We start from the raw sequence: 21954 nt of genomic DNA on the forward strand, positions 1-21954 counted from the left end.
TAATCAATAGGCCACTCCTTCCTCACCTGTTCTTCCAGCGTTTTCACAATCCATTGAGGTGTATCCTGGCTCCAGTTACACAAAGAAACATATAACTTTGAAGATATTTGTCTGTTTACAGGTGGTGTTCACCTTGCTTTAATGCCCCGAGGTGTGCTGTCCGATGCTTTGCAAGGGTGGATGAACCTCAGCCAATAAGAAGCCAACACTTGGTAGACGGCCATGTCGAGTCTGTTAGATTGCCAATAAATTTTCAGTTCAGCAAGAAAAAGAGCATTGTGCAACCTTCCTTTTTGAGTCACCTTCGGTGTTTCCTGTGTAGTTACAAACCTGCAAAGGTTTTGTTCTTCTGTATGTACAAGGGCTAAAAGTCGAGCAGAGTCCTAATATTTAGAGTTATCTGTTAGCTTTATCTAGATAAGTTGGACCATACAAATAGGTACTTTAACTTTTTCTGGTATTTATCCTCTTAAGATCAGATATTCAAAAGTGCAGTGTAACGGGACAAGTTAACTGAAAAGGCACCCGTGTTCATCAAATAAATTATCTGATTAACTCTAAGTGGATTTAATTCTGCAGTATACTAGTCTTCTGGCTTGTATAGTGCTTTTAACAGTTAGCCTCGGTAGCCAGGTGATTTGTGGGCCTATAATGAAATTTTCAGGTTCGGGTGTCCCTTTCACAGAACATTTACCAATTGATTTGTGTCTACATCCTGTTTACTCTTTTGCTAATAGGGCAGTGCCAAAGGGCAACAGGAAGAGGACATGAGGTGTTGGAAATTAGGGTTGGTCATGTCCACGGAAGTTTAATTGACAGGACCCCCGGGAGCATTCTTAGCCAATTATCTGTCCTGAAGCCAGTAGGTGGAGCTTGCCACCATATTGAGTCACCCAAAACAATAGCAAATGCTTATCAGAAATAAGGACCACCAATGTGTGGCTTGGAATGACCAGTAGTTTGCTTTGGTTTGAGTGTATCAAGGTGGCGGCTACTGCTTCAACCTTGTCACGTGACGCTGTCTCCTGTCAATTAAACCTCCTTGATTGTGTCTGTAATTGAAAACTGGTCAGTCCCACACTGTTATTTAATGAGTTTCTTTAAATATGGGGCAAATTCAAGTAAAATAAGAATCGCAGCTGGGCATGCAAATGCTCTTCTCTTTATTTAGAAGGGCAAGTCAGTTCCTTTGGGGCGCTTACATTTATGGACTAAATACATATTTAAATGAATAGAATACCATCATATATGTGCATGTGTTCCCATACGCACACACATGTAAAAAATCTAAGCACTATTCTATAAAAAGGACCTAAACACGATGGCACATAGGGGGGGTCCTTTTACCAAGCTGCGGGGAAAAAGGGCCATGGGCTAGTGGCAGTGGCCATTTTTCCTGTGCGCCAGGGTCCTTTTTTAGCGCAGAGGGTAAAAAAAGCCCCCACCACACATGACCATGCGGTAAGAGATCGCCGTGCAAGCCATTTCTGGGGTTTTCTTTTTCCCCTGGAAATGGTGCGCACTCGGGGTGGGACTACTGCCGGCAGCCATGTTGGGCCGGTGGTAATCCCATGTTGGGCTTACCGTTGCTTTGTAAAAGGGCCCCATAGTTTGAAGGTGGGGCATACACATGGGTGGAGGGTGAGCAGAGGATAAGGACTAGATTCTGGTGTCCAGATTTGGGTGTCAAATAAAAAATGCATTTTGAGTGCCATTCTATAAACAGTGCTCTGAGTTGGGTTCTGTTTATAGAATAGCGCATATCACCCAGATCCATACCCATCTTCGGGCCTGAAGGTTTACCCCATCTGAAATCTGGTGTAAATCCTTGCATGTAAATTAGGTGTGGATCCCCCAAAGTCTAGAGTACTGCGTGCATCTTTAGTGAACACCCTTGACCCACCCTTACCCCTCTCATGGCCACGCTCCCTTTCAATTACATTGTAATTAATTTCGTGCATGCAAGATGCACATTCAACTCTAAATTGTTGCCCATCAGTGCCAATAATTGTTAGCGCCCAATTATAGGTGCTAATTGGCTCACTACGCAAATTTCATGCGGACAAATTTGTACGCGCAGCTGTGTGCACCATATTTAGAATCCGGAGTACATGTGTAAATCATAGACTAATTTAAACACGTGTTTCAGCAATTTAGGTGCGAGCGTTCACACCAGCTATATGGCTGGTGCAAATGTTCATGCCAAAATTATTGTCCCGTGCTCTACCTGTTAACGCTACCTGTTAACTTCCTTTCCTTTACAGAATAGGTGCTATATAAGCACCCTCTGGGTGCCTAAATATAATCAGACTGTTAACAGAATTACCCTCTATAAGTCAACTCCATCACAATGTAAGCATTAACTCTAAATCTGATCGTTAATGTTTTTCGTATGTACCTAGGTGTCCTTGTGTTCATGTAAAGGGAAATTGACAAAGGAAGAAGTAGAGATACCTGCATTATTCCCCTCTCCTCCCTGTTTTCACAAATCACAAGTGTGAATGTGGGGTAACAACTAATGAGAAGGGTAGGTGAGGGTGATGAGCGATACCTAGAACAGAGTAGACCAAACACTGGGTTTCGAGCAGTAGAGAGAAGAGAAGAGCGATTGAACATGAACATTTACGTATCCTGTTTAACCGTGACATTTGTTTATATGGTTCCCGTAGTAATAATCTGTATATTATTCCAGACATCTCAATAATGAACACGCACTGGATGACCGAAGTACAGCCCAGTGTAGAGTACAGATGCAAGTTGTACAACAGTTAGAGCTGCAGGTAAGATGCAAGGTTTTTTTTCTAAAGACTTTTATAGAGGTATTAAGATGCAAATCACTGCTATGATGATAGAAAATTGCCCTCCCTTTCTGCTGGTAAAAGTAGATGCATTGCAAAACAGCACACCTGCTTCAGTGCTGGGTAAGGGATTAGCTGCCACACGCGTGCTTTGTATTTTCAGAAGTACACGCATCATTTTAGCCAGAGAAAGGGCCTGCAAAACAAAAGGAGGTGCAAGTCCTCTGCAAGTATGTTTTCTCAGGCAGTTTTCTAAATAGAACTGCATGCATATTTTCACTTTGACTTGATGCAAAATCAACAGGTTCCCGCAGACTTTGCAGCTGTGCAGGCCTTTCTGTGATCCATTGTAATATACTAGGGGTGGGCAACCTGCGGCCGGTAGGCTGAAATCGACCCACCATTCCATTGTGTGCAGCCTACAAGACCATGGGACATATACATAGAAAATATTATTAGCCAGAGTTTTAGCAATTTAAAGTCCCGTGTTTTGCAGATGTTTTCAGAATAGCTACTCAGGCAACTTCTTAGTATCCATGGTGTACAAGCTCAAATTGCTGTTTGAACCCTATATAAAGTTGTACCAGATATAAAGGCCATATTTTTTTCTCCTTCAGTACTGCAGGCAGCCTTGTAAGCATTGCATGTTCTGTAAGTGAAAGCGCTTAAATGCAGCACCTTGCAGTGTTCTATAAATATTTACATACCTAGCATATATAAATGTTAACACCTACATCTGTGATTCCCAAACTTGTCCTGGGAGAACCCCAGTCACAAAAAATGAGATCCACAGAGCATGTGTCCTTTATCAAAAAATATAACATCAATCTTGAAATGAAAATATAAAACATTTCTTTTTTAATGTGCTCATATATCTTCACAGGACTGTCACAGACCCTCAGGTCTTCTGAGATGTCCACTACATGTTTCAGTCAGTGCACATTATATTTTTATTTTAACCCAATCGTGCTTCGCTTCACCACAATTATATTTTTATTATTAGGATTTATTTACCGCCTTTTTGAAGGAATTCACTCTAAGCGGTGTACAGTAAGAATAGATCAAACATGAGCAATAGACAATTACAGCAGTAAAAATATTCAAAAACAATACAAAGGATAGCATGGAGGGGCATAATCGAACGCAAACGCTCATCTTTATGGGCGTCTATCTCCGAGGACGGGTATGCGAAGGGGTGGGAAAGACCGTATTTTCGAAAAAGATGGGCGTCCATCTTTTGTTTCGATAATACGGTTGGTGCCGGGCAAATGCATCAGATTTGAGCTGGGTGGTATCGATTTTCAGCGATAATGGAAACCGAAGGCGCCCAGCTCAAAAACGAACAACTCCAAGGCATTTGTTCGTGGGAGGGGCCAGGATTCGTAGTGCACTGGTCCCCCTCACATGCCAGGACACCAACCGGGCACCCTAGGGGGCACTTGTAAAAAGTAACAAAAAAAATTAATATACCTCCCAAGTCCATAGCTCCCTTACCTTGGGTGCTGAGCCCCCCAAATCCCCCCCAAAACCCACTCCCCACAACTCTACACCATTACCATAGCACTTATGGGTGAAGGGAGGGCACCTAGATGTGGGTACAGTGGGTTTTGGGGGCGGTTTGGAGGGCTCCCATTTACCAGCACAAGTGTAACAGGTAGTGGGGGGTGGGCCTGGGTCCACCTACGTGAAGTCCACTGCACCCACTAACAACTGCTCCAGGGACCTGCATACTGCTGTGATGGAGCTGGGTATGACATTTGAGGCTGACATACAGGCTGGAAAAAAAAGTTTTTAAAGTTCTTTTTTTTTGGTGGGAGGGGGTTAGTGACCACTGGGGGAGTCAGGGGAGGTGATCCCCGATTCCCTCCGGTGGTCATCTGGGCACTTTTTGGGGACTTGTTCGTGAAAAAAAAGGGTCCAAAAAAAGCGGCCCAAATTCTCACTTCTGCTGCCCTTCTTTTTTCCATTATCGGCCAAGCGCGCCCATCTCTCCTCGGCCGATAAACATGCCCCAGTCCCGCCGTCACCACGCCTCCGACACGCCCCCGTCAACTTTGTTCGTTCCCGCGACAGACTGCAGTTGGAGGCGCCCTAAATCGGCTTTCGATTATACCGATTTGGGTGCCCATGAGAGAAAGGCACCCATCTCCCAATTTGGGTCAAAATATGGGCGTCTTTCTCTTTCGAAAATAAGCTGGATGGTATACTATTTACAATGTCAACACAATACGTAATAGACCATTATAATTGATAGCAAAGGGTAAAGCGAAGATGTAACATATAGAAGGGTAAGAAAGTAGGAAGAGTTTTTTTTGGGGGGGGTTACATTTGTACCCCTTGCTTTCCCACTCATGGCAGGCTCAATGCGGCTTACATGGGGCAATGGAGGGTTAAGTGACTTGCCCAGAGTCACAAGGAGCTGCCTGTGCCTGAAGTGGGAATCGAACTCAGTTCCTCAGGACCAAAGTACACCACCCTAACCACTAGGCCACTCCTCCACTCTTACAGAAAGTAAGGTGGTTGATTTAAAGAAAGTTGCACATGAGGTCAAATAAATGGTTAAATATTATCTCCAATATATATTGGACAAATTTGAACTTACCTTGCATGACTGCCTTGGGTTTCGACATGGGCCATGTTTTGCAATGGCTGTTTCAAGGTACCCAATTATGAACCGTCTCGGAGAGTGTCTGCAATAGCTCTTCCAATAAACTTCTTAGTGGGCACGAGATGGGGATTACATACTCCACTAAAGTCTTTTTCAGCGAGTACATGACTGGGGGAAACCCAGCCAGTCAGGTTTTCTGAATATCCACAATGAATATTCATGAGATTGATTAGCATTCACTCCTTCCTTGGTATTGGTATGCCAATCTATCTCATGCATAGTCATCACAGATATCCTAAAAACCTGATTGGCTGGGATTTATGTTTATTAATACATTTGATATACTACTTATTCAATACAAAGCAGTTTACATTAAAATTTAAAAAAATTTAAAATAAAAGGCTGCCATTTTTAATAAGAAAACCTAAACAGACACTAGAACATATAATCGTCACAAATTCACAAACTAATAATTCAATTATATATGTTATGCAAAGTTGCTGAAGCCATCTTCCCGCATAGCCACTCAACTTCCTTAAACCTGAATAAATAGTTTCAACTTCTTAAAATCAGCTTCACGTTGAATTTCTTTAGGCAAATCATTCCACCAATATGGTGCTAAATTAAAAAAACAAATCCCTCTTATGGGTCCACTCCCCTAAAAATCTGGTTTGGCTAGGCATGAGCTTTCTGTGGTCCTGTGAAGACCTTAACATCCTGCTTGGGAAATATGGAAGCACGAAGGCTAGCAATGATAATTCGCAATATGAACTAACTTTAACACCTTAAACTTGATTCTTTACGCTAGTGGTAACCAATGATAACGTTTATATAAAGGTGTTATGTGATCAATATTTTTAAAGATTACACAACCTATTGGCCTTCTTTTGTAATGTTTGAAGCTTTTTTAAATTAACCTGAATAATTTCTGTGTATACTACCTTTGCACAATTCAACCAAGTGCATGAATTAATGTATGCAATGTGCCCTTATCCAAATATTATTTCACTGATCTCAGTTGCCTAAAGGCATAAAATCCCTTTCTGTCGACACTTACATAGTATCATAGTAAATGACGGCAGATAAAGACCTGAATGGTCCATCCAGTCTGCCCAACAGTCACATTCATTATCGATTCAAGATTTAAATCGGCAATGAACATGATATTATATACTTGATTATATGCTTGATATTTGTTCATCTAAACTCAAAATCCCTCCCCCCCCCCCCCCCCCCCCCCCAAGGACAGGCTTGGGAATCACCGCCCTGTCAGTGCCCATTTCCAGTACTAGGTGACTAAAATTAGGTATGTGAATATTGGGCCTTAATTTGAAGCCTCTATAATTTTGGTGCCTATTTCTCAGCTCAGAAACATAGGAACTTAAATTTGGGTGAAAATGAAATCCCAGTTTTTAAGAGTAACTTAGGGTCTAAATTTTGGCACTTGTATTTTGCATATCAGCCTGTTTATGCCAGATTCTGAGTCGGTAACAAGATGCATTTCTTTTATCTAGTTTGTATTTACATGCAAAAATTGATAGGTCATTGGAATGTGCAATTAGCTATGATCCCAGTCGGCTCATTCATGGAACTGAATTCCAAAGTGCCCGTCGGTGTCCATGTGATGAGCGCGTGTAAGCGGCCAAAGGTTAGCAGTAGAGGGGATATGAAAAACATTGTTGAACATTATATACTTAACAGTCCAGAAATGTGCTACTTTGTATGCAAGACAGCAGCACAGAGATATATGGAATGCCCTGGGCTAAGTAGAGAAGATAATTACATTTGGAAATTTTACTGAGTTAAGTCATTTACAGCTTCAAATGGTCACAGAGAAAATCTGCAAAAACACACTTAAACTTTTTTTTTGTTGTTGTGACTTTTTGAGATTAAAAAAAAAGAGTAGTTTTAATTAGATAACTTTTTATTAGCTTAGAAATTAGCCTTCTGGTAATATGGATTTCCATGACACTGTCGTCATCGGCTAAAGTGGAGAATGCAGGTCTTGAAAGTTCTTTTGTGGTATTGAAGTGCTAAACCTTGCAAAATACTAAGAGATTTTAAGGAAATTCTGTGGAAGCAGAGGCCTCCTACTGCCTTGCTTGCCGTTTTTCTGCTATAGTGCAGTGTGAGGTATTGATCCTTTTATTTGGCGCTTTGGACTAGGTTCAGTAAATCACGCTGAAAAAAAGGCCCTTTTTTACAGGAGTGCTGAAAAATGGATTGCGCATGCCCAAAGCCAATGCCTACACTACCGCAAGCCATTTTTCAGCACATCTTAGTAAAAGGACCCCAGTCTGAGGTATACATATTTGGAAATCATGTAGAACAGATGCAAATCACAGACTCTGATGTGTTTATACAAATAAAATTTATTTTTGAGGGACAGAGTAAAAGAAGCGTCATGTGGCCTTTTTAAAAGTTTTGCCAAAAATGGCCGTATGTCAAAATCAAAATTGCCGCGCGTCTATTTTGGGTCTGTGACCTTACTGCCAGCCATTGACCTAGCGGTAAAGTCTCACGTGGTAACCGGGCGGTAATGACCTACGCGCGTCAAATGTCACCTGGCACGCGTCTGAAAATAAAATGTATTTTTCAGCCGCGCGTATCAGACATGCGCCAAAAATGAAATTACCGTGAGAGCCATGTGATAACCAGGCGGTATTTCCATTTTGGCGTGCTTTGGGTGCTTACACGGCTGAGTAAAAGGGACCCATTGTAACCAAGCTATATTAGCAAAAATTCAGGTTTTTAGAGCTTAAGGGACAGATAATGGTTTATACAGAATACTGTGTGAGCACCAATGTACAGGGAGGATGTGATTAGCTGGTAGGTTGGCCTGGCCTTGGATATTCAGGGAATTTGGACATATGAACTCTTAATTTCCCGACATCAAGCGTACAGGCAGGCTGCTGACACCTGCAAGCTGAATGAATCAGGACAGAAGTAATACCACAGAAGATTATAGACTTATGGGACTTTCAGTTTTGTTCCAGCTTCTATTATTCCTCTCAAAGGTAGTTGAGAAGAATAAAGAGGTGAAAGAGTGGCTTCTTCCATGTCGAATGGGGAGGGCTGTTACTGCAACAGAAGACTTGCATCTCTGCTCTTAAATCATGTCAGCTTGGTAGACTGGAAATTTGGCCTTCGAGGGTGGTAAAGCATTGACACTTGAGTGGAAAAAGTCTGATGTATAAAGAATTCTGGGAGGAGAAAATGAACCCTTCTGGATTACATACATAGTAATATAGTAAATGATGGCAGGTGAAGGCCAAAATGGCCTATCCAATTAAGATTCATCCTTTCAGTGCATGTGCATTTAACATTTTCAGATGTAATCCAGTGCCAACTCTGCTCTTCCACCCAACAATCTCTCAAACCTCTTTCATATCTGTCCAACCACAGCTTTGGCATTTCCCTGCTTTTTTAGAACCTGGATGCATCCGTTGATTAGGGTTAACTGGTGCTTCGTCTTCCCAAAGATGTTTGATGCCCTCCCTGAATACTATCGAGCTGACAGCTACAAGGAACAAAGGGGGCCCTTTTACTAAGCTGTGCTAAAAAGTGGCCAGCGCTATCCCAGCGTGGTTCTTTCCTGCGCACTGAGGCTATTTTTAGTGCATCAGTAAAATGGTCAATTTTCCATAAATCCCATTAATGGCCATGCACTAATTTTCCCCATTACCCGTAGCCATTAGCACGTGAGCCCTTACGACACCTATTTTCTAGACTGTAAGGGCTCACGTTCTAACCATACGCTAACTGAATAACGTGCTAACTGATTAGCACAATACACGCCTGTTGTCTGCCCCCAGACACCCCCCTTCCCCCCAGTGCTAATAAATAAATTCTATTTTTTTTTAGTGCGTGGGAGGCACACACCAATCCCAAAACTTCCGTGGGACATCTGAATGCACCCGTTGTAGTGATTTTTAACCTGTAATAAGCTTATCTCGGCTTAGTAAAAGCGTCACAGAGTATTTTGTTATGCTGATGGAACTCGTTACCATCTCATTATTAGATATTTATTTTGGAAAGCTTTGGGCCTGGCTGTTTAAAGCCCACCTTTTTGATGCTGCTTTTAACTCCTAACCCTTATTCAGTTGTTCAGAACCCTTATTTTATCATCCTCACTTTAATATTCCCCTATCTCTTGTTTGTCCTGTTTCTCTGTCCTAATTAGATTGTAAGCTCTGTCGAGCAGGGACTGTCTCTTCATGTTCAGGTGTACAGCGCTGCGTACGTCTAGTAGCGCTATAGAAATGATGAGTAGTAGTAGGATTCGATCTGTATTGCATACTAAGATCTCTGTGTTGAAGAGCAATGAACTGGATCATTACATTTTTGTATTGATTATTAGAATTTTTTTTTAATTTATATTGTTTTATGGTCTTGCAGTGTTAAGTGATACATGAAGTCAATAAATCAAACCAAATCTATTCCACTGCTGGGCTAGGTTGTAACTGCTGCTCCATCCAGATTACTCTGTACTTTCCTGAAGCTCTCATGCCACTACTGATTTGGGTTGGTTTGTTTGTTTATTTTATTTATTGGGATTTATTAACCGCCTTTACGAAGAGATTCACCCGAGGTAGTGTACAGCAGGTACGGTTTAACATAAAACTTACAATTTTGTTAACTGCATAACAATAGTAAAATAACCAAGAATAAACATAAACACAATAAATGAGGTAAACTTGAAAACAGTAAATTGAAACCTAATAATAGAACTACCATGAAACAGTATCAAAATATACACATTTAACAGCACTGAGAGATACAGCAGAGATACAATATGATGTCAGCATAATACTAATGAAGTATCTAATGAGCACACATTAGAACATTCAAATAACATAGATATGATGCTAATAATTTTCTACAATACAGATTGCCATATAGCTGAGGGGCCAACTGCAGAAATATAGATGCATGGTACAGAGTCATTTGGGATAAATAGATGAGTGATTAAACTCAAGGCAAGTTCTTTGTACAGTTAAATAAGAGATAAGGAACTGATCTAAGTTACAGTGTGTGTATCAAGCTAGTCCAGATTGCAGAATGAGTGTATAGTCAGTCACCCTATGTATTAAAGGTTTGGGAGAAGAGCCAAGCTTTTACCAGCTTCCTGAAGTAGAAGTAGTCTCAAGTCATACGTAGCTCCTCTGGGATTAAATTCCAGAGCATGGGAGCTACTCCTGAGAAAGGGTCACTGGCTGGTTTCACATCATACAATTTCTTTTGATAAGGGGACAGATAGCGATGCTCCTTGAAAGGACCTTAGAGGTCTCAAATGTGTGTGTAAAAGCCTAACTTAGGGGCCCATTTTAGAAAGCATTGGTAAGCCCAATGCGGGCTTACCGCAGGGTAAATCGGAACTACCACTGGTCCAATGGGGCCGCCAGCAATAGTTCTGCCTTGAGTGTACGCCATTTTCAGCGTGCCGTAAAAAAATTTTTTTATAGAGCGGCGCTAACCCGGCAGTAATCAGACATCACCATGAAAACAGAGTAATCTTACCGCATGGTCACGTTTTTTAAGGGGCTTTTTACCTACTGCGGCAGAAAAGGCTGTGGTTGCACTGCTTGCAACCTTCTATTTATTTATTTATTTGTTACATTTGTTCCCCACATTTCCCCACCTATTTGCAGGCACAATGTGGTTTACATAGTGCCGTGAGGCGACAGCCACCTACGGAGAAGAACAAATATAGAGTGAAGTTATTTACAATGAACTAGAAATGGGCAGACACATCAGGGAATCATATAAGTACATAAGTAATGCCACACTGGGAAAAGACCAAGGGTCCATTGAGCCCAGCATCATGTACATGACAGCGGCCAATCCAGACCAAGGGCACCTGGCAAGCTTCCCAAACGTACAAACATTCTATACATGTTATTCCTGGAATTGTGGATTTTTCCCCAAGTCCATTTAGAGAGGGAAGTTATATAATGATCATAAAGTTCAATACAGAATTTGGATTTCTTTGTGTTGCTGGATTTAAGTAGTTAAGTTGGGTCAGTAGGATATGCTCTTCAGAACAAATAGGTCTTTAGTGATTTCCGGAAGTTAAGGTGGTCGTACATTGTCCTCACGGTTTTTGGGAGTGCATTCCAGAGTCTTGTGCCTACAGTGGGGGAAATAAGTATTTGATCCCTTGCTGATTTTGTAAGTTTGCCCACTGACAAAGACATGAGCAGCCCATAATTGAAGGGTAGGTTATTGGTAACAGTGAGAGATAGCACATCACAAATTAAATCCAGAAAATCACATTGTGGAAAGTATATGAATTTATTTGCATTCTGCAGAGGGAAATAAGTATTTAATCCCTCTGGCAAACAAGACCTAATACTTGGTGGCAAAACCCTTGTTGGCAAGCACAGCGGTCAGACGTCTTCTGTAGTTGATGATGAGGTTTGCACACATGTCAGGAGGAATTTTGGTCCACTCCTCTTTGCAGATCATCTCTAAATCATTAAGAGTTCTGGGCTTTCGCTTGGCAACTCGCAGCTTCAGCTCCCTCCATAAGTTTTCAATGGGATTAAGGTCTGGGGCCACTCCATGACCCTAATGTGCTTCTTCCTGAGCCACTCCTTTGTTGCCTTGGCTGTATGTTTTGGGTCATTGTCGTGCTGGAAGACCCAGCCACGACCCATTTTTAAGGCCCTGGCGGAGGGAAGGAGGTTGTCACTCAGAATTGTACGGTACATGGCCCCATCCATTCTCCCATTGATGCGGTGAAGTAGTCCTGTGCCCTTAGCAGAGAAACACCCCCAAAACATAACATTTCCACCTCCATGCTTGACAGTGGGGACGGTGTTCTTTGGGTCATAGGCAGCATTTCTCTTCCTCCAAACACGGCGAGTTGAGTTCATGCCAAAGAGCTCAATTTTTGTCTCATCTGACCACAGCACCTTCTCCCAATCACTCTCGGCATCATCCAGGTGTTCACTGGCAAACTTCAGACGGGCCGTCACATGTGCCTTCCGGAGCAGGGGGACCTTGCGGGCACTGCAGGATTGCAATCCGTTATGTCGTAATGTGTTACCAATGGTTTTCGTGGTGACAGTGGTCCCAGCTGCCTTGAGATCATTGACAAGTTCCCCCCTTGTAGTTGTAGGCTGATTTCTAACCTTCCTCATGATCAAGGATACCCCACGAGGTGAGATTTTGCGTGGAGCCCCAGATCTTTGTCGATTGACAGTCATTTTGTACTTCTTCCATTTTCTTACTATGGCACCAACAGTTGTCTCCTTCTCGCCCAGCGTCTTACTGATGGTTTTGTAGCCCATTCTAGCCTTGTGCAGGTGTATGATCTTGTCCCTGACATCCTTAGACAGCTCCTTGCTCTTGGCCATTTTGTAGAGGTTAGAGTCTGACTGATTCACTGAGTCTGTGGACAGGTGTCTTTCATACAGGTGACCATTGCCGACAGCTGTCTGTCATGCAGGTAACGAGTTGATTTGGAGCATCTACCTGGTCTGTAGGGGCCAGATCTCTTACTGGTTGGTGGGGGATCAAATACTTATTTCCCTCTGCAGAATGCAAATAAATTCATATACTTTCCACAATGTGATTTTCCGGATTTAATTTGTGATGTGCTATCTCTCACTGTTACCAATAACCTACCCTTCAATTATGGGCTGCTCATGTCTTTGTCAGTGGGCAAACTTACAAAATCAGCAAGGGATCAAATACTTATTTCCCCCACTGTATGTATGAGAAGCTGGATCCATGAATTGATTTGTACTTGAGACCTTTGCAACTAGGGAGGCGGAGATTTAAATAAGGACATGATGATCTAATTGAGTTTCTGGTTGGCAGGTCAATGAGGTTAGACATATGGCCTGGGGCATCACCATATATAATTTTATGAACCAAGGTACATATTTTAAAAGTAATATGTTCTTTGATTGGTAGCCAATGTAATTTTTCACGAAGAGGTTTGGCACTAACGAATCGCGGTCTTCCAAATACAAGCCTTGCTGCCGTGTTTTGAGCAGTCTGAAGTTTTTTAATAAGGTTTTCTTTGTATCCGGCATAGATTCCGTTGCAGTAGTCAGCATGGCTTAAGACCATCGATTCTATCAGTCGTGCTACAGCATTCTGAATTAGTTGGAGCTGAAGCAGATAGACACACACCTCACATGGCCCTTGTTTTCCTAATGAGACATAATTCACCCTGTCTTTTCACCTCCAGTCCCTCATCAGGCATTTATGTATGTATGTATTTTTGTTCGCCGCCCTGGATAAGGGCAGGTTATAAGTAATAAATCCAATGAGTTTGCAAGTGAGCTGTGACCCCATGGTTGTAGCCACGGTGACATCCTTGACCCTTCAGAGGCACATTGTAATGGTACACCTATGTACTGTTAGGCTAGGTCATGACATCCAAACATGGTGTGCACAATCTTATTTGGGGTTATGACCCACAGTTTGGGATGCCCTGCACTAAGTAGCTCTTCTGAAGATACATGAAACTTTCGAAATGCCCAACTCCCTTGTACAGAAATTTCTTAGTTCCTATAACCTAAAAGAATTCCAAAATAATGAAAGTTCTTTGAGTGACATAGGAGTCAACTCTTTGGGTGCTTGAGCACCTCCAATATTGAGAAAATTCCTTGTATGTGTCCGGAGAGGGGTTATTTCCATTGGTCTTAGCACCCCCAATAATTTTGAAAAGTTGGCTCCTATGTTGAGTAGCATTATCTTTCAGGGGAAGGTTCTTCAGCACAATGGCTCTGAGATAAAGGCCTCAAGAAGGGTTAATTATTTCTAAGTGGTAAACCTGTTTGTTGTGCACTGTGATGCCAGCAGTTTAATTTTGAAATAGGTGTAAATCTGTGAATACCATGGAGAGTTTCTTTCTTACAAATCCTGTAACAAATTGTGCATTCTTTCTACAGCTTTCAAAAGACAAAGAACGCCTCCAAGCTATGATGACGCACCTGCATGTGAAATCAACCGAACCCAAAGCCACCCCACAGCCCGTAAGTACCAGTTCATGGAGAGAGTGCACACACAGCAGTCTCCTTGACAGTTCCCCCTCCTTTTGTGCAGGAGAAACATGTTGTCCTTCAAACATCGCTCCAATAAGTACACAACCACTGGTTTTGCTTCTTGGGGTGGCAATGTATTAAGTCCTCTGTAGTTATTGAAATTTTTTTAACTGCCTTTATGAAGAGATACCACCAAGGTGGTGAACAGCAGGTTCAGCTATACATAAAAAATTAATATTTTTTAAACATAACAATTGTAAAATGACCAAATATAAACATAAATACAATCAGTGAAGTAAACTTGGAGATGGCAGACTGATTCGTAGTGATAGGATTAATATAATATGGGATCCTCACTTGAGTGACTTCAAACATTTACCTTTTTTGCACCTCAGGTTTCTAAAGACAAGGTTTGAAATTTGTGGAAACTTAGGATTCCGGTTAAGAGGCAGATGCAGCAACCAAACGTAAAAAAATCTAAATCGTTAAAGTCCCTAACGATTTTAAAATAACGAAAAATGCACCAAAAAAAAAAGTCACACATGCTGAGATCGGTAGTGAAACGTACAATGTATCAAAGAATCACAATACACATCGTTAATCGGCCCCCAAATCATGCGCAGAGCAGCCAAGCGTTATGTTAGCTGCTCTGCGCATGCCACAAACAGTCAAAACACAGTCAAATCGCAAGCACATGGCTCCCAAATAAAAACAAAAATAAAAAAAAAGGGTCGGGAGGGGGCAAGGGCGCTCATCAGGAGCGTCCTGTACAGACGGCCTTGCCCCCCCCCCCCCCCCGCTGCTCCCCACTTTCCGCCGCTCCCCCACCCCGAAAAAGCAAAATTCTAGCAGCCCCTGCCCCCTCCCCACTTTCCGCCGCTCCCCCACCCCGAAAAAGCAAACTTCTAGAAGCCCCTGCCCCCCTCCCTTCCTCACTACTCTCTCACCTCAGCTCCGCCTCCCGACATCCTCCGTCCGTGCCCCGCCCCCTTTTGGGGTCGTCGCCGCCATTCCCCTCCTCCATCTGGCCCCCCTTCCTCTTACCGGGCCCGTGCAGCGCCTCTCTCCTCTGTCCGAAGGCGCTGCACGGGCAAGAAGAAAGCTGAATCAGCTGATGCCTGCCTTCGCTTGCTTCGATAGAGCGTCTTTCTCCTCCTGGGCCCGCCCCTGTCTGACGTCAGTAACCTACGTAGGTTACTGACGTCAGACAGGGGCGGGCGCAGCAGAAGAAAGACGCGCCATCGCGAAGGCAGGCATCAGCTGATTCAGCTTTCTTCTTGCCCGTGCAGCGCCTTCGGACAGAGGAGAGAGGCGCTGCACGGGCCCGGTAAGAGGAAGGGGGGCCCGATGGAGGAGGGGAATGGCGGCGACGACCCCAAAAGGGGGCGGGGCACGGACGGAGGATGTCGGGAGGCGGAGCTGAGGTGAGAGAGTAGTGAGGAAGGGAGGGGGGCAGGGGCTTCTAGAAGTTTGCTTTTTCGGGGTGGGGGGAGCGGCGGAAAGTGGGGAGCAGCGGGGGGGGGGGCAAGGCCGTCCGTACAGGACGCTCCTGATGAGCGCCCTTGCCCCCTCCCGATCCTTTTTTTATTTTTATTTTTTTATGTGTTTTCTGAGGTCCTTTGGACCAATCACAGCGCTTTTAGCTCTGCTAATGCGCTGGGATTGGCTCAAAGTTTGTTTATTTTTTCACTTAACACTTTTTCCTGCCACGGAGCTGTCCTAACGAGAGGTCCAGACCTCTCGTTAGTTTTCCTGCCTTTTTCCTGCGTAAAGGCAATCGGAAAAGGTTAGTGCATGTCGTTTCAATGGGGTTTTCACACTAATTGCTCATCTCCATTCCGTTTTCGTTAGCTGCTACTGTCGTCGGAAAATAGGCTTAAGTGCATGGAAAGGATAGGAAATTCTTCCCTGAGGGCTCATTTAACGATGAAAAACGTTTAGTGCATCTACCTCTAAGTCTTTTATCTATTCACACGTTGCCTGCACAACAGGACCTTGTTCACAACAGAGCCAGAATCTGACATAACTGATCTGCACAGTCCAGTGGTGTAGCCACGGATAGGCTTGGGTGGGCACAGGCTCACCCACTTTGAATTCAGGCCCCCCCAGCAGCGATGTGGCTGGTGGGGATCTCCAAGCCCCACCAGCCAAAGACTCCTGGTATCTCTCCCCCAGGAATGGGGGGGGGGGGGTCTCATCTATATTCCTCTTTTAAATCCTTCTCTTCTTCACTGGCAGGGACTGTCTCTTCATGTTCAAGTGTACAGCGCTGTGTACGTCTAGTAGCACTATAGAAATGATAAGTAGTAGTAGTCATGCTGGCCCTGAGCCTTCCCTCTGATGCAAATTCCTGTTCATGGGACCAGGAAGTTACATCAGAAGGAAGGCTCGGGGCAAGTGCAAGCAGCGGGTCTGAGTCGTTGCAAGCAGAGAAGGATCTAAAAGGTATCAGGGGCTTGCACTTAAACTCCCCGTTCGCCAAGAGGAGGAAGAGATGCCGGGCAGGGGTGGGGTGCTTGCTATGCCCCTGGTTCAGTCTCTTCTAGAACATAAAGAAGAAACAAACCTTTGCATCAAGCAAACCAGGATTAAAAAAACAGCAAAGGCGACAAAAGTCCCAAAGCACAGCGTGGAGCAAAAAAACTTTATTGTTAGCAAATAGAACTCAACACAAAATTGAGTTTTGGCCATAAGACCTGCATCAGGAGTCTGTAAATATATTTAAAAATATATTGAACAAATATATTAAAATATTTACATAAAAAAAGAAATCTATTGATGTATATGACGTTCATTTTTAGATATGTTTTATTTATAGGCTCCTGATGCAGACCTTGCAGCCGAAACACATTCCCTGTAGAGTCCTGTTTGCCAACAGTAAAGTTTTTTGCTCCACACCGTCTGTTTTGGGACTTTCTTGCCTCCTTTGATGTTTTTTTTTTAATCCTCTGTCTCTTCCAACTCAGGGCTAGATGCATCAACCAAACGTTAAAAAATCTAAATCGTAAAAGTGCTTAACGAATTTGAAACAATGAAGAATGCACAAAAAAAACAGCTCAGAAATGTTCGGTGCGGTATTGAAAAGTACAATGTATCAAGCGTACGTTATCCCCGTCCTTAATTTGCTCCTTAAGCATGCGCAGAGCAGCCACAAACGTATTAAACCTACGTAGGTTGCTTACGTCAGACTGGGGCGTGCGAGGGGGGGATCCCGACCTGCAAGCCTTTTAGCTGTCTATCTAGCAGAAGAGTGCAGTTGAAGATAACTCTAAAAAGAACAACTGACCCTGGTAAATCCCCTTTTGTAACAAAGACCTCTTTGCAGTTTGTTTACAGTACTGGGAAAATTGGCTTTAGGGTGTTAATTTTCAAAGCTGTTGGAGCTATAGAAATGCTAAGTAGAAGTAGTAGTAGTAGAAGGGGAGAGACAGGATTTTTAAGCTGCAGGGAGAAGCAGTATGTTTTGTTTTGTAATGATGCAGGGGAAAGCGGAGAGCCACGTGTTTGTATCTCACTTTTCTTTTTAAACATGCTGGCTTGGATTTTTATGGTGCAGGGGGCCTTAACGGCAGGTCTGAGCACACGTAAAATTTCTGACGGTAAATGATTCGTTGCAATCATTGGTATGGTTAGTGCATTCCGAATTGTCCACATTTCAATGGTAGTTTCTCCTTTGCATTCTGTTTTCGTTAGCTGCTTGCTTCGTAGGAAAAAGGCCTTTAATGCATGCAATGGTTAGGAATTTCCTTCCTTAAAGGGTTGTTAGAGGGTCGTTAAGGTTTATTGCATCTAGCCCTCAGAGACCACGTGTGTGCTCCTTAATAATCTGATTTGGGCCCATTGCAATGGTCTTTCACCCAAACAGGAACATTTTGGGGAAATTCTATAAGCTCATGCTTAAAGCTACATGCCACTTAGCACATCAAGGCTCCTTTAATTGACATTTTCACATATAAGGTACACTAGACACTTTTCTGTAACACCTAAATCCAGGGTGGAGATAAACACAGGAGGGGCATGGGCAGACCATACCATCAAGTAATGTGTATTACTTGGCACACTTTAGCGTAAAGGGTCATGCACAAGTTTTGGTGCACCAGTGCAGGTGTGCACTAGTATTATATAACAAATGGAGTGGAAGAGGGGCCTAGTGGTTAGAGCACTGGTCTTGCAATCCAGAGGTGGCCGGTTCAAATCCCACCACTGCTCCTTGTGGTCTTGGGCAAGTTACTTAACCCTCCATTGCCTCAGGTACAAACTTAGATTGTGAGCCCTCCTGGGACAGAGAAATATCCAGTGTACCTGAATGTAGCTCACCTTGAGCTACTTCTGAAAAAGGTGTGAGCAAAATCTAAATAAATAAATAGATGTGCCGTTATAGAGTGGGTGCTAATCGTGACCCATTTTAATTCCTAAATCAAGACACCTGGTTATAGAATTACCTGTCTTGTGTGTACGAAACAGTTTTCCTCCTGAAAGCAGAAGTAGGGCATCATAAAGGTGCGTGGAAGTCGGTACAAATAAGCATTTACTGTTTCAAGGGTTTGCAGTTTTCATAGGGATCTTTCAGATAGGCCGGGCAAATCCCTTTGATGTGGCCACCAGATACTTTTTTTTTTCCCTTCTCTGTTTTTGTCTCCTCTGTTATCTAAAAGCAGTATTCCTCTTTGGCAGTGATCTGATGAGCAGAAATTGCCCATGACCTGCACCCTACTCAGGATGGAAGTACCCAGCAGTTGAGCTCACCACCACAGGGTCTATTGCTTAATTATCCCTCCTGCCCTGTAATTTCATTATAAAGCTTGCATTTTCCTAGTTTGCTTCAGCTGATTATTCAAAAGAAAGAGGGAGAGAGGGCTTTGCTTTCTGATTTTTAAGATCTGTTAAATTTAAAGGTGCACTGCTTTTATTTCATCTCCCCTTTCAGATACTCTGTGCAAATTAATTGAGCGTCGACGATCTATAGTGTGTATCAGCAATTTTAATCAATATGCAGCGGCAAAGCTTAATGACAAAGTTTTGGTTTATCTGTTTACACACATTTCACTTCCTATAAATAAAGCAAAACATGCACCGATATCTATGTGATTTATACTGATAGAAATAATGATGAGAAAAGGAGGCAGACTATTAACCCAGCAAATATGGTACTCTGCCAAGATGCCGTTGGTAGACAAAATTAATGTCTGAAACCAAGCACATTATGGAGATAAAGAACATAAAATCATTAAACACTTTGCATATCCGTTTTTGCTAGAAAGGAATTTCCTACTTTTGATGCAGCTTAAATTAAGTGACTGTGGAAGTGAATTGATGGACCAGGGTGAAAAATAACCCACTGTTTGGAATTCCTGAGTTAACCTTTTGTCACACATATAAAACATGACAAAGGTGGAACCTGTGTGAAGAGTCCCCTAGCCTGTAGGCAGTGCGTGTGTGAGGGGGGGAGGGCTGGCAATGGGTGGAGCATGGGGGAAACGAATGCTGTCCTGCTCCTTTCTGGCTAGCTGTATTAAAACCTCACCTCAGAGCCCTTTCATAAATGCCATCTCCCTCTGGAGGAAAGATCAGCAAATTGAGGGAGGTAATCTTGGCGAGTAGGTTTGCACTGTCGTCTGTGATCATGGGGTTGAGCATATTTGCAAGGGCTACCCAATTAGGAAGACCTTACTTGAGAAGTGTTCAAAGCAAATACCAATCAGAGATTGCCCCAGGCTGCCAGGTTACTTGGGCAGCACCGAAGAATGAGCAAAGAAAAGAATTTGCCTTCCTTGGGCAGTAAGGAAAAAACAAGTTTTACATCCTGGAAAATCCTAGCTTGGATGGGGACCTCCCGCAACATTTCATTTTACCTGTTCTGTTGAAAATCCTGGTCAATACTCACTCTCTCCAGTGCTCTGCACAGTTTCTTTAGTAGAAAAAAATAGGCATGAATATTTTTGACTGAAAATTTAATAGCTTTTGAATTTATACACAACGGGTTTTCTTCTGCAGAGCAGCTCAATATTGTTACACGGCTCTTCTATAACCATTTGTTTAGAGTCGAGGCAAACCTTGGACAGTCAGAGCAGTTCTACAAGGCAGCATAAAGAGCTGCACGCTGTAAACCAACAATAGGCAGTCTGTGAGGTTTGCCATTGTCAAATACAGAGATTGTTTGGATTAGTTTATGTAAATGTACTGTTGTATTACCCTTTGGAAATAAAGATCACATTTGTGTATGAAAAGTGGTTTCATTTGCGGAGGGCATTATAAATTCCTTATCCTTTAGCTTAGGTGTTGGAAGTGTAAAGAAACATGGTGTCTGACAAGACGTACATTATATGGCGAGGAGGCTCTGTTGGACTGAAAATACAGTACAGCAGAAGACAAGGAATGTTTTTATTATTACAGATATCATTTAATAAATCATACATTATCATCAGAAACGTATGGATGCAAACACTTGAATGTTAACTTTAAGGTGACAGTCTTCTAGAACAGTGGTTCTCAGATCGGCCGTGGAGGACCATCAGCCAGCCAGCCAGTCAGATTTTCAGGATCTCTCTAATGAATATGCATGAGAGAGCTTTGCATATATTGGAGGTGACAGACCTGCAGATCTATCTTGTGCATATTCATTAAAACCAATTAATAGTACATAAATATTTATTACATATTACAAAACAACCTAAACAATATAACCTAAAATCATTAAATCAATCTGTCATCAAGAGTGACTCCCACTGCACTCCCCCAAGTGCTGGTACTCTCGATGTTAATTCATATAGTTGAATCTCAAAACACAATTCCCTGGAGGTAGAAAAGTCACCATTTAGCAAGCCATAACTGTAAAATGTTTATAAAAAGATATTTGAGAATACATGAAAACTTATCGCCTGCTTGTAATGTACTTGGTGCTCTCAAAGTCCACCAACCAATATACTTGACAATCGACGATTCTCAGTAAGCTGACTTTCTTGAAGGAGAGTCGACTTGTTTGAAGAAGAGTCAAACTCCACTCAACCATGGGGTTTTGAAGAGGAAGATCACTGTTGCAAACAAGCAGCACAGTATTCAAATGTCGCTCATCATCACACTCACAAAAAAACTTTATTAGGAGGCGCCACTGAGATTGAGAATCGTTGATTGTGGTCTAAAAGGGCCCCCTAAGTCTTTGTCCTAAGCAAACACAAAAGACACAATTAACGTAGATCTTTTAGTCTCTAGCTCTCTGAGGGGGTCTTTTACAAAGGCGCACTAGCATTTTTAGCGAATGCTGATAATTAGCTCACGCTAAACTCTAGAGATGCCCATAGGAATAGCACGCATTTGTAAAGATTCCAGTGGACCAGTAATATCCAGCGAATCTTCAGATATTCCAATTGCTCCCTTGTCCTTTTTGAGGGAATATATTATTCAGGGGGGGGGGTAATCTGGAATCAGGAAAATGCAGTATATCCTTTGGAGAGAGACAAAAGTTGAAGAAAATTCAGAACATGAATATTTAAATGCCTCTCAGTATTTTCCATGTTCTCAAGTTTAAGGTGTACCACATTTTTGTCCA

General features: G+C 42.6%; 1 protein-coding gene across 15 annotated transcripts in view; it reads left to right on the forward strand.

Moving 5' to 3' along the window:
* Nucleotides 1-21954, forward strand: part of FOXP1 (forkhead box P1) — an 801754-nt gene that overhangs the window by 704375 nt on the left and 75425 nt on the right. For all 15 annotated transcript variants that reach the window (XM_030208061.1, XM_030208060.1, XM_030208059.1 and 12 more), the window contains 2 exons: nucleotides 2693-2780; nucleotides 14316-14399. In XM_030208061.1, the coding sequence (XP_030063921.1) occupies nucleotides 2693-2780; nucleotides 14316-14399 (172 nt within the window). The remainder of the gene's footprint in view (nucleotides 1-2692; nucleotides 2781-14315; nucleotides 14400-21954) is intronic.

The sequence above is a fragment of the Microcaecilia unicolor genome, chromosome 6 (assembly GCF_901765095.1).
Source record: "Microcaecilia unicolor chromosome 6, aMicUni1.1, whole genome shotgun sequence".
Classification (NCBI taxonomy): Eukaryota; Metazoa; Chordata; class Amphibia; order Gymnophiona; family Siphonopidae; genus Microcaecilia; species Microcaecilia unicolor.